A 13,142-nucleotide genomic window follows, 5' to 3' on the forward strand; every position below is an offset into this window, starting at 1 on the left:
TCTGCTCCATTGGCTCCGGAAACCCTCGTTAACACCGAAAAGCCCACTGAGGCCTAACCATAAACTGTAAGTGGAAGAATGGGCAGGCAATGTGAACCACTCGCTGCCGAGAGAATGATTCCTCTCCATCCGACTCAGCTGGCTGCCTAGCAATCTACTGTGCTTCTTCAGCTGCATGCTCGCCTGTTCCTCCTCTTCGTCTGCGCCCCAGAGGCCTTTGCTGGAGCTGCTCCGGTTTCCTGCTTTCAGGGGTTTTCACTTGAGCTGCTTTTCTTGAACCTCACTGCATCAGAACGTGCTTCCTTCAGGCTAGGTCCTTCCATGGTCCTCATCCAAGTCGAAGCAGAGCCTTGCCCAAGGACCGTACTCCCGGGACAGAGGGAAGTATTATCTCCATTTTACAGATGGGGAATGGCAGGGTAGATTAATGAACTTGTCCAAGGACACACCTGGAGTCTGTGGCAGAGCTGAAATCATTAACTATTATTATTTAGCATTTGTAAGGCTACAGCCAAGGTGGGTGTTAAACAAGACCATGTCTGACGTCCTGGGTCTGTCTGACATTCCCGACTGCCTGTGACCCAGTGGCATTTGCTCAGCATGAAGCAAGAAGGTGATCCCACAGTCTTGCTGGGACAGGCCTGGGGTGAGATAGACCATGGCTCCTTGCACTGCAGCGAAAGAGCAAATCACGCTGAGAAGCTGAAATACTCAAAGCAGCACAGAGCTGGGCTCTCTGTACCAAGGACTCCTTGGCTGACTTGCGGGCAAGTTACTCCAGCCAAGATTTTCAGATGTGACTAATCAAGTGGGATGCCTCTGGCTTTGACTACACAACATGACATACACACACACACACACACCCGCTCCCAGGACTCCTCATCAGAGGGTGGCTGCTCAGCCATCTCTGAAAAGATCACCATTTAAGATATCTCAAATAGTGTCCCCCAAAATGGAGACCCCCCAAAAAAATCACTAGTCCCCTGTCTGTGCCTCTGTTTCCTCTGCCATGAAAAAGGAGATTCTATTGCTTTTCTGCATCGCAGTGGGAGTGTAGCTCCATGGAGGTGCATAGAGCATTTCAGAACTGGGTGGAAGGTGCTATCTGTGAGCAAAGCAAATGTAACCCCCACGGAGCTAACCTAGGTCCCTGGGGCTCCCTGTGCTGGTAGCTCAGAGAGGTGCATGTAGTTGTGGGGGGGAAGCCACTGCAGGCTCAGAGTCTGCTCAGCAACCAATAGGGAGTGAGATGCCCTCTAGGGTGACCAGATGTCCCGATAAAATCAGGACCGTCCCGATATTTGGGTGGTTGTCCCAATATTTGTCCCGATATTTCACTCCGCTGGCAGCATCCGGCTTTTTTTCTCTTTGCTCTGCCAGTTGACACCCTCCTCCCCCATGTGTTCTGATATTTTCTTCATGTCATCTAGCCACCCTAATGCCCGATCCTTGGGAGCTCAGGAGTGGGGGGATGCCATTTTAGGAGCCGTCTGGAGCCAGCCAGGGAAAAGGCAGGACTGGCTGGGGGCTGGTGAGTCCCAGGCCTGCACGCAGGCTTCCTCCTGAGAACTAGCCTCTGGGGAACCTGACAGCAAATCGCCTAGTTTGAGCCTTTGCCGCTCCAAGGTGACTCCCAGTTTGTAGAACTTTGTTGGTGAAACTTCCCCCAGCCAGGCAGAATGAGCCCCCAGATCCCTAGGTGAGACTTGCCACCTTATCTCACATGTGAGTCCTCTGGGCTGTGCGGAGCCCAGTCAGCCACATCGCTAACTGCGGCCTGCACAGAAGGTAGCATGGCCGCAGGTCATCCAGGGCCCCTCCAAGGTACGTCTACCCATGAACACTAATATGACTTTTGCTGTATCAGGTCACGTGACTGGGGAAATTCACGGGTATTATCAGTGTGGGCACCAGTGGCCCTGAGAATAGTGTTTTACCCTCTTCTGTTCCATTCACCTGCTGTTTGATGTAATTACTGTGTTAAAGACATTGCATGTGTCTATCTTATTTCTTGGGAGTCTCCAGCTATCTGGCAAGTAACTGGGGGTTACCCTGTGGTTAGAATTTTCTTCCCATGCTGCCCCGGTGACCCTGCCAGGAAGGAGCGAGAGGGGTGGAGGCACCACCAAATAAACCCAGATGGGGAGAAAGACGTGTTCTTTTTCATTACTGGAGCTGGAGTTTTACATCATGTTCCTCCATCCAGTCTGGCACAAACACAGTCACCAGGTTCCCATCAGGCAATTCTCTGAGTGGCATCGGTAAGAAAAGTGTCCATAAGCTCTTTTTGCCAGTTGATCTGATCTGACCACTCTTCTGAGATCCAGCCGCCTTGAGGCTCAATTCTTTTCCAAGGTTGCAACTATCCTGAGCTGCCTTTGCATCAGGAGCTGAGATGGGCGATAGCTGATCACCAGGGCCGGCTTTAGCAAGTGCAGGGCCCGATTCATGGAGCTTGTACTCACTGGGCAGCGCTCTGAGTCTTCGGCGGTACTTCGGGTTGCCGCACTCCGGCCAGGGGAGCGGGGCCGAGGGCTTGCAGCTCTCCGACTGGGGGAGCAGGGCTGTGGGGCTGCAGTGCTCCAGCTGGGGGAGCGGAGCTGCGGGGCTTGCCGCGCTCTGGCTGGGTGCAGGGCCCTCTTAGGCATGGGGCCCTATTTGGGGAAATTGGTCTGAAGCAGGCCCTGCTGATCACTACTAAGAGTGTTGATCTGTAGCTCAGAAGAGCAAGGAATGGATCTTCCTGCTTCAGTATTTCCTTGGCCCTCTGTACAGCTCTCTCTGCCTCTACAGTTGCTTGTGGGTAATGCAGGCTGCTAGTGATGTGTTCAAAATCATATGTTGTTTGGAAAGATTTAACTTCAGCCGCAGTGAATTGTGGTCCATTGTCCTCCAATAGTTGTGCTGCAATACTAACCTGGGTGAATGCACTCTTTGATTTTTTGATCACACTGCAACATGTTGTATCGTTCAAATATGCAATTTCAATGTATATCTAGAAAAATAATCCACTGCAAATAGATAATGGTGTCCTCTGAATTTGCAGCAATCTGCTGCTAGCCTATTTCAGGGTCTGTCTAGTAGACCTGCTATTATTCGAGGCTTTTGGTTGTGTTGGTCTGTTAGTTCTGCAGTGTTCACATGAGTGAGAGATGGGGCATTTTCTGTAATATTTTTGTAGGACTATGGTGTATGCCTCAGTTTCCCCTCCAAGCTGCATCGTTAACTCAGAGGTGGGAAAAGGTTTGCACTCTGCAGAGATACTGGTGTGATGAACACCTGGCTGTCTGAGTCCTGGGCCCATTTCCATGAGTCTGAGAAGACAAGGGCCACTCTGTTTGTCCAGTCATTTGATATCTAGCAACTAACGACCATGGATGCCCCTCCCCTCCGCCTCACAGGCAGCCAATCATGCTTAATCAGCTGGAGAACAAAGGACTGTGGAGGGGCCAGGTGCGGGTAATGTTTCTCCAACAAGAAAACTGCCAAAAGTGACAGAGCTTATGAGGGCGGGTTCTAGGTTCAATATATCCTCACTCCTGATCTTGTGCTGCCCCTTGATATGGAATAGCTACTGGAGACTCTGATGGATTGGTTCCCCCTTCTGGGATGTCTCCAGATGTACTGGGGTTTCACTGAGCCCCTTCTGCTCCACCAACCTGGATTCCCTCTCCCTGTTTTGCTAAATTATGCTCTCCAGCCTCTTGCAGCACACACACACACAGGTAGGGCCACACCCAGCTACAGACACAAACTGAAGTCATCGCTGTGTGAGAGAATTCACTCAGCACTCACGTGAATACTCCCTTTGGGGAATAAACCTAAAATAATACTGTCTTGCACTGTATAGAAAGATCTACACAGCACAAGCTCATAAAAAATCAGCCTCTCATAGAAGAATCATAGATGATTAGGTTTGGAGAAGGCATCAGGAGGTCATCTACTCCAACCCCTTGCTCAAAGCAGGAGCTAAACTCCAACTAAATCACTGTAAAATGGGGATATGTTCATAGTGACTTTCCTTTGCTAGGTTTTTTGATGATCCTTCAGTGAAAGGTGCTGCACAGTATAATGATAGCTACTGGTGAGAATTATTGATCTGTGATCCCTTAACAACAGCCCTGTGTGTCTGCAGATTGTTTGTGTCTCCCCTCAGGCATCTTTCTCCAGATTTCTCTGTCTACTCTCTACTCATTCCTCCTGGGCATTTACAGGGTATCAGACCCTATGGAGATCTCGGCGTTATCCTAGTTTTTTGTACTAATCAACTATAATTTTTAAATATGCACAAAGCAGCCAATTCATATCTGACTCAGCAGAGAGCTCAACGGTTCTCATCTCCCTTTGGGGAAGTCCCTTAATTACTGTTTACTCCTAAAGGTGGATAAAGAGCACAGAAACACAGACAGGCTGGTCTCCAGCCAGTTTGCATTCAGATGCCTCTTCTCCAGTAGATGCTGAGCGAACCCTCCTGGGATTGCACACAATTATATTATAAATACTGCACACCCTCAGCTTTTGGTGAGGGATGTTGCTGCAGATGCTGGAGTGAGAGAGGTGTGGGACACGGCTACCTGAAGGGGATTCTCAGGGAAGACACTTCCATATCGGGATTCACAGGTACTCATCTCTAGCTGAGGAGCTCACCTGCTCGACAAACTCAGTGAAACGTGGAGTGATGAGATAGAGAGTAAGTTTGTAGTACTTTCCTCTCTGTGCAGCCATTAAAAACCTTAGGGCTCTTGCCACAGGGGATGAATTTGCTCTAATATCATTGACCTAAATGTCCCTCTTTGCTATGCCCACCCAGGCTCAGGGCCTCAAGCCCCAAACTGGCTGCATTTCAGTGGAGGAAAGGTGTTAGTAGATGTAGAAAACAAAAGTCAATTTCTGATGCCATAGTCTGTAGTTTGCTTAGGCCCCACTGAGAGAGGTGGGTGGGTATATGCTATTACTTTACTTTTATCTGCTGGAATAATTATAAAAAATTGTCAGCATGGGCAAGACATGTTTTCTCCTAGCTTCATTTCAGAAGTCGACTGAACTGTTATGCCTGAAATTTTAAAAAAAGCAATTCAGCCAGAAGCAGACACATTGCATGGGGAATTTAAGTCCAAATGGTTAAAGATTGGCAAACTTATAAGCAACTGAAAATCAGGTCTCCTAATTGAAGGTGTCAGACAGCCAACAGCACCACCTACAATGGCCAATTCATTCGTGAATCCCATTCAGCTAAGTTCTTCGCTTTAACAATGTCTGTGCCAAGGAGTTCCACAAGCCAAATGTGATTTAAGCAAACAATTTTCTTTTATCAGTGTTATATGTTCAGACTTCCAATGTCATTGAATGTTCCCTTGTTCATGTGTTATGAAACACAGTGAATATAAATGCCTGATCTACTTTCTTTATCAATTGATTCATATAGTTTCAGACTTGAAGGAACCATTAGATCACCCAGTCTGACCTCCGGCATAGCACAAGCCATTAAATTTGACCCAGTTACCCCGGGGTTGAGCCCAATGGCTTGTATGTGACTGAGGTCTACATAGGGTTAGAAGGGACCAAAAGGGTCAATTGCTCTAACCACTTGCCAAGGGCTGAACCATCCCAGACAGGTGACTATCCAGCCTACTTATGAAACTCTCCTTTGAATGAGCTTCCACGACGTGTTGTGGCGTCTGTTCCATTGTCCTACTGCTCTTATAGTTAGGAAGATTTCCCTGAGGTTTAATCAAATTCTGCTTTCCGGTACTTGAACCCTTTGCCTCTTGTCCTGCCCTTTGTGACAAGAGACAACATTTCTCCATCTTTTTTCTGGCAGCCTTTCAAATATTTGAAGACCGCTGCCAAGTCCCCCCTCAATCTCCTCTTTTCCAAACTAAACATTTCCAGTTCTTCAGCCTTTGATCGTGTATAGCTGGACCGCTTGTCATAATATCGTTAAATTTAACATGGGAGGAAAAACACCACATCTGCCCAACACTTAGCATTTAATTTCAGAAACAAATGGAAGTTAAAAGGTACAGAGCGAAAAGTGAAACCCCTGCAAGCTGCATGGAAACTTTTTAAAGACACCATAACAGAGGCTAAACTTAAATGTATCCCCCAACCTAAAACAAACAAACAAACAAAAAACATAGTGACAGAACTAAACAAGTGCCACTGTGGATATACAAGAACCTAAAAGAAAAACAATGAGAGGCAAAAAGGAAACCTTCAAAATGTGTAAGTTAAATCCTAGCGAGGAAATAGAAAGGAGCATAAACTCTGGCAAACAAAGTAAAAAAATATATAATTAGGAAGCCAAAAAAGAATTTGAAGAACAGCTAGCGAAAGATTCAAAAAGTAATAGGAAAAAAATGGTTAAGTACATCAGAAGCAGTAAGCCTGTTAAATAACCAGTGGTGCCCCTAGATGATCGAGATGCTAAAGGAGCAGTGAAGAATGATAAGGCCATTGCAGAGACACTACATGAATTCTTTGCATAGGTCTTCACAGCTGAGGATGTGAGGGAAATTCACAAATCTGAGCCATTCTTTTTAGGTGTGAAGAACTGTTCCAGACTGAGGAGTCATTAGAAGAGGTTTTGGAACAAATTGATAAATTAAATAGCAATAAGTCACCAGGCCCAGATGGGATTCACCCAAGAGCTCTGAAGGAACTCGAATGTGAAATTGTAGAACTACTAACTGTACTCTGTAACCTATTATTTAAATCAGCTTCTGTACCACATGACTGGAGGACAGCTAATGTGATGTCATTGTTTAAAAAGGGCTCCAGAGGTGATCCTGGCGATTAGACACCAGGAAGCCTGACTTCAGCACCAAACAAAGTGAGGGGAGGGAAAGCTCAGTGGTTTAAGCATTGGTCTATGAAATCCAGGCTTGTGAGTTCAATTCTTTAAGGAACTCATTTGGGGAACTGGGGTAAAAATCTGGAGATTGGTCCTGCTTCAAGCAGAGTTGTTTTGTTTCTTTTGTGCAAGGCTGGAAGGGATAGCTCATTGGTTTGAGCATCAGCCTGCTAAACCCAGGGTTGTGAGTTCAATACTTAAGAGGGCAAGTTGGGGATTGGTCTTGCTTTGAGCAGGGGGGTTGGACAAGATGATCACCAGAGGTCCCTTCCACCCTTAATGATTCTATGAAACTGGTTGAAATGATGGTAAGAAAAAAAATTGTTAGACACATAGATAAACATAATTTTTTGAGGAAGAGTCAACAAAGTTTTTGTAAAGGGAAATCATGCCTCAGCTGGAGGTCAATGCAGTTTGTCCTAATGGTTAATTACGCTCAGTGCTAAACATTGGGTCCTTAATTCCAGCTGGAATTTGTATGAGTTTAGCTTCCAGCCTTGCTCTGCCTTTCTTGGCCAGATTAAAGGACGGTTATTACTATTTAAGATAAATAAATGAAGGTCTCTAAGTGTCTCACCATCGGACATTTTTTCCAGGCTCAATTCATTTTTGTGGCTCTTTTCTGCACCCTTTCCAATGTTTCAACATCCTTTTTGAAATCTGGGTCCCAGGACTTTACGCAGTCGGTTTCACCAGTGCCACGTGCAGAGGTAAAATCCTTCCCCTGCTCCAACTCACCGCTCCCCTGTTTATGCAGCCAATGACCACATCACCTTTTTGGCCATAGCATTGCACTGGGAGCTCACAATGATTTGGTCGTCCACAATGACTCTTAAATCCTTTTCAGTGTCCCTGCGCTCCATAATACAGGCCCTAGTCTGAGGGTCAGCCCTGCATTACCTGTACCGAGAGGATAACTTTGCATTTGTCTGCATAAAAACATTTTGTTTGCATGAACCCAGCTCACCAAACACCCCAGATCCGTCAAAGTACCTGCTTTGGCCTCCTCATTGTTCCGACTTTGCCATGCTTTAGGTCATTTGCTAATTTTGTCTGCAGTGATTTTCTATTTGATTCCAGATCGTTGCTGAAAATATTGAATAGCATCAGGCCTAGAATTGATCCCTGCAGAAACCCACCAGAAACAGCCCAATTCACTGACAATGGCCCATTGACAACTGCTTTCTGAGACTGCTTATCAGTTAGCCAGTTTTTAGTCCATTTAACATATGTTTTACTGATATTGTATAGTGTTGATTTTTTTATCTGAATGTTTTCCCCTACTAAATCAAATGACTCAGAGAAATCAAAGTGTAGTGTTTCTTTGTGGTTCCCTTGTTCAAACAAATGTGTTCTCTCATTAAATGATGAAATCAGATTTATTTGACGAGATCTGTTTTAAATAAACTCAGTTGTTGACTGGCATTAATTATATTCCTAGACTTTTTTTTTTAACTAATCCAATACCAGCTTCCATTGTTTTCTAATCTTGTCAAATCTTTTTTTAAAGCTTTCCCTTTATTTTTGATAGTTTAAATTTAACACAGTACTGTTCTATATATGCTTTTTCATATATATATATATATATATATATATATTTCATCACGTCATGTGATATAAATACCTCATACTGCTTCTTTCCAAATGCAGAACAAAAATATTTCTTGAACACCTCTGCCTTTCCTGCAACATTAACAATTTTCTTTTCTCCCTTTACGAATTGGCCGAAACCTTTTCTAGGCTTTCTTTTCTTCTTAATACAATTAATAGCCTCCTTTTTTTGATCCTTAGCCATGCCACTCACAGATTTCTCCCTGACATCTTTCACATTACTTATCAATTTTCATTAATTCCAATTTGTATTGTTTGTTATCTATTTTCCCTTTTTCTAATTTGTTATGTGTTACTCATTTCCCCTCCCCCCCCCCACCGGGCCCAATTACTGCCTTTACTTCGCTTTGCTACTGAACTAGGTTTTTAGCCAAAGTTTTCTACTTTCTTGGCTGTGTTATTGTGGAGTTTTAGCTATCTAATACATTTAAAGAACTCACAAGTTTCATTCCCATTTTTCTGTCTAAATTTAACCTTCCAATTAGTTTTATTGATATGTTGCCTCAACTTTGGGGAATTAGCCCCTTTGAAGCACTGTCTATACATATTACTGATTGGGAACTGTTCTCCATTTTTCCATTTGAATGTAATCAGTTCATTTGTTTATTTTGTTCTCCTTATCATATGCCCCCTTCTTTGTCTCTTTTCTAAACTGAACAGTCCCAGACTTTTCAGTCTGTCCACATCTGGCACCATCCCCATTCTCATAACCTGTCTCAGAAATCCTCTTTCTGTGTGCTATATCCTTTAAGAGACTGAGTGACAACAACCGAGAACATGTCCAGAGCAGGTTATTCTCCATCCCATTCCTTAGGCATACGAACATTGTCTTTGTTTGGCCACTGCTAGGAATGCGCAAGTGTTTCTGTGAAGTTGCTATCAGTGATGCCCTGGTCTTTTCCCTGAACTGTGCTCTAGCTGGGATCTATCCCCTGGCACATGTCTTTGCAAAAAAATTCATTTTTTTTTCCACTCTCAGATGTTGAGCAACTGGGTGAATGGGGAACTTTCTACAGCATGGACATTCTAGCCTGGCTTTCATTGCATTAAGGAACAATGATGGATAACCAGTATCCACACTTGTGTTTCCTGCTGGTGCCTACTAATATTTCCTGCACCGTGATGTGCAGGAATTATTGCTGCATGGAGCACCATGAAGTATGGAATTGGCATTAGTATGGCCAGTTGTTCAGAATTAATTCCTCTGAAGAATGAAAATACCAGTTTTCAGTGTTTGACAAGCGACCAATCTGCTTTACCCATGAGAACAGCCCCCAGTAGTGCATGTAGTGTCTCATATTAACACTGTCTCTCCATTCAGGTGTTTGTCCTGCTATCATCACGCTAGACCCTGGGCACATACAGGAAGTTGGGGGAACATATGGTATATACAGGAGACATCATTCTGCCTCAGAGTTGGAAACCTTCTCCCCTATCCCATGTCAGGTTCCAACACAACCGACTTCATCAACCCCTCCAACTTTATCCTGCTGGGCATTCCTGGCCTGGAGGCGGCCCATATCTGGATCTCCATCCCCTTCTGCACCATTTACACCATAGCCATCTTGGGGAACTTCATTATCCTGCTCATCGTGAAGAGGGATCCAAGCCTGCATGGGCCCATGTACTATTTCCTCTGCATGCTGGCCATCACCGACCTGGTCCTGTCCACGTCCATCCTGCCCAAAACATTGAGCATCTTCTGGTTCAATTCCAGGGAGATCTATTTCAGTGTCTGCCTCACCCAGATGTACTTCATTCACTGCTTCTCAGGGATAGCGTCTGGGATCTTTGTGGCCATGGCTTTTGATCGCTATGTGGCCATTTGTGATCCCCTGAGACATTCCACCATCCTGACAAACCATGTGGTGGCCAAGATTGGCCTGGCTGTGGTGCTGCGCGGTAGCATGCTTGTACTGCCCTATCCCTTTCTGGCGAGGCAGTGGCCATATTGCAGAACCAACATCATCCCCCACACATACTGTGAGCACTTAGCCGTCATGAAGCAAACCTGTGCTGACATTCGCATCAGTATTTACTACGGCCTCTTTTTGACAGTCTCTGTGGTGGGTCTGGATACGTTTTTTATCGCCATGTCCTATATTCAGATCCTCAGGGCCGTATTTAGCCTCCCCACAAAGGATGCCCAGCTCAAGACTTTTGGGACATGTATCTCCCACCTCTGTTCCATTTTATCCTTTTATGTCCCAGCACTCTTCTCCTACCTCACACACAGGTTTGGCCACAATGTGCCCCTGCATTTTCACATTCTCATGGCCAACATTTACCTCCTGGTTCCCCCCATGCTAAACCCCATCATTTACGGGGTGAGAACCAAACAGATCCGGGACAGGCTGCTCTGGCTCTTTTCTCATAAAGGGACTGTGACGACACTGTTCTGGCGGGACCCAACTGAGAGTGCCAATTCAGGACCAATTGCTTAAACAGAGCAGTCACAGCCCTAGGCTGGGGTTTTTCCACCTCTAAGATAAACCAAACCAGCCAGACAAAGAAGACTTCGGTTTTACCCCACTGGCTAACCACAAGTCACACAAGCAATTTCCTTAGACACTAAAGTCTCCCAGTATCACCACCAGTGCCGCTCGTCCAGGGAATGAATAGTTATGAAAACCAACACCCCAATAAAAGAATACGGTTCTCTCAATTCCAAAGGACCAAGCCCCAGACCCAGGTCAATATACACATCAGATCTGACCCACAAATCACGCTGTTACCAATCCTTTAGAATCTAAAATCCAAACGTTCATTCATAAAAGGAAAGAAATATAGATGAATGTTAGAATGAGTTAAATGCAATCAATTACACACATATTGGCAAAGTTCTTGTTTCAGGCTTCTAGCAATGATGGAATAAACTACAGGTTCAAATCAAGTATCTAGAGTACAACCACCATTTGGATGGGTCATTCAGTCCTTTGTTCAGAGTTTCAATTTGCAGCAAGGTACCTCCAGTAGTAAGAAGCAGGATTGAAGACAAGATGGAGGGGTATCCAAGGCCTTTTATATTCTCTGCCCATGGAAGGACCTCCCTTTGGTCTTAGTATGGGAAATAACAGCAGCAACGGGGAGTCTGGAGTCACATGGGCAAGTCACATGTCGATTAATAACTCAGTTTGAAGGCTGATGCCATTGTTTACATGTTAGTTTGAACGTTCCCAGGAAAGCTCACATGTGGATTGGCGTTTCACAAAGTCCATTGTCAGTTGTTTCTTGGTTGGGCACTTACTGAGAATAGTTCTTTCTCAAGAAGCTGAGCAAATGCTTCACTGGTGCAACCTAGAATCAAATCCATTTGAGATACAAGTACATAGCCAGTATTCATAACTTAGACTACAAAATGATACACACATACAGACAGCATAATCATAACTGGCAAATCATAATGTTTTATTGACACCTCACATGACAAACTTTGTACAATATTTGCTGCAAATATATAACAGTGGTTGCAACAATGATCGATACAGTCACAGTTTATGTCAATAACATCACGCTAAACATAAGCAATACAAACCAATTCCTTTAGACACTCCAGTTTCCCAGTATCACCACAAGGGCAGCTCGTTATGGGAATGACCATTTATGAAAACCAATCCCCTAGGAAAAGGAAAAGATTTTCCCCTGATCTAAAGAACCAATCCTCAGACCCAGGTCAGTATACAAATCAGATCTTACCCACAAATCACACTGTTGCCAATCCTTAAGAATCTAAAGGCTTATTCATAAAAGAAAGAAATATAGATGAGAGTTAAAATTGGTTAAATGGAATCAATTACATACAGTAATGGCAACGTTCTTGGTTCAGGCTTGTAACAGTGATGGAATAAACTGCAGGTTCAAATCAAGTCTCTGGAACATCCACAGCTGGGATTCAGTCCTTTGGTCAGAGCTTCAATTTGTAGCAAAGTCCCTCCAGAGGTCAGAAGCAGGATTGAAGACAAAATGGAGATGATACAACTGTCTTTTATAATCCTTTTGCCTTGCGGCCTGTGCTGCCTTTGTTCCAATCACAAACCACCCAGCACATGGCATGGGGAAACCTTAGCATTCTGACCACAGACTTATTCTCTATCCCACCATGCATATGTTATTGCACTGGGCTTGTCGAGCAGGTGAGCTCCTCAGCAAGAGATGGTACCTGTGAATGGTGAGATGGAAGTGTCTTCCCTGGGAATCCCCCTCAGGTAGCCGTGTCCTACACCTCTCTCACCTCAGGATCTACAGCAACAGCTCATGCCAAAAGCTGACACAGGGGTGTGCACTGTTTATAATATAGCTCTGTGTAATCCCAGGGCAGTTCACTCAGTCTTTTGAAGAGAAGCGACGTATGAATGGAAACAGGCTGGACACTGGAGACACTCTAGCCAATCTCTCTTTTTCTATGTCTGCACTTCTGTGCTCTTTATCCAGGTTTAGGAGTAAACAGTAATTAAGGGACCTTCCCAAAGGGAGATGAGATCTCCAGGGCTCTGTGTTGAGTCAGAGAGGAATTGGCTGCTCTGTGCATTTATGTATATTTAAAAATCATAGTTGATTAGTAAAAAAAAACTAAGGATAGTGCCTAGCTCTCCATAGGGTCTGAGACCCTGTAAATACCTCATAAGGCTGGATAGATAGTAGACAGAGAGTTCTGGAGAAAGATGACTAAGGGGAGACA

General features: G+C 44.7%; 1 protein-coding gene across 1 annotated transcript; it reads left to right on the top strand.

The window, feature by feature from the left end:
- The first annotated feature begins 3,411 nt into the window (after positions 1 to 3,411).
- LOC127044512 (olfactory receptor 52R1-like) lies at positions 3,412 to 12,901 on the top strand. Its single transcript, XM_050939486.1, has 4 exons — positions 3,412 to 3,459; positions 4,057 to 4,084; positions 9,911 to 10,848; positions 12,896 to 12,901. Exons 1-4 carry the CDS (start codon positions 3,412 to 3,414, stop codon positions 12,899 to 12,901), a joined length of 1,020 nt encoding a protein of 339 aa, XP_050795443.1.
- Positions 12,902 to 13,142: the final 241 nt, after the last annotated feature.

This window comes from Gopherus flavomarginatus, chromosome 1 (genome assembly GCF_025201925.1).
Source record: "Gopherus flavomarginatus isolate rGopFla2 chromosome 1, rGopFla2.mat.asm, whole genome shotgun sequence".
Lineage (NCBI taxonomy): Eukaryota > Metazoa > Chordata > Testudines > Testudinidae > Gopherus > Gopherus flavomarginatus.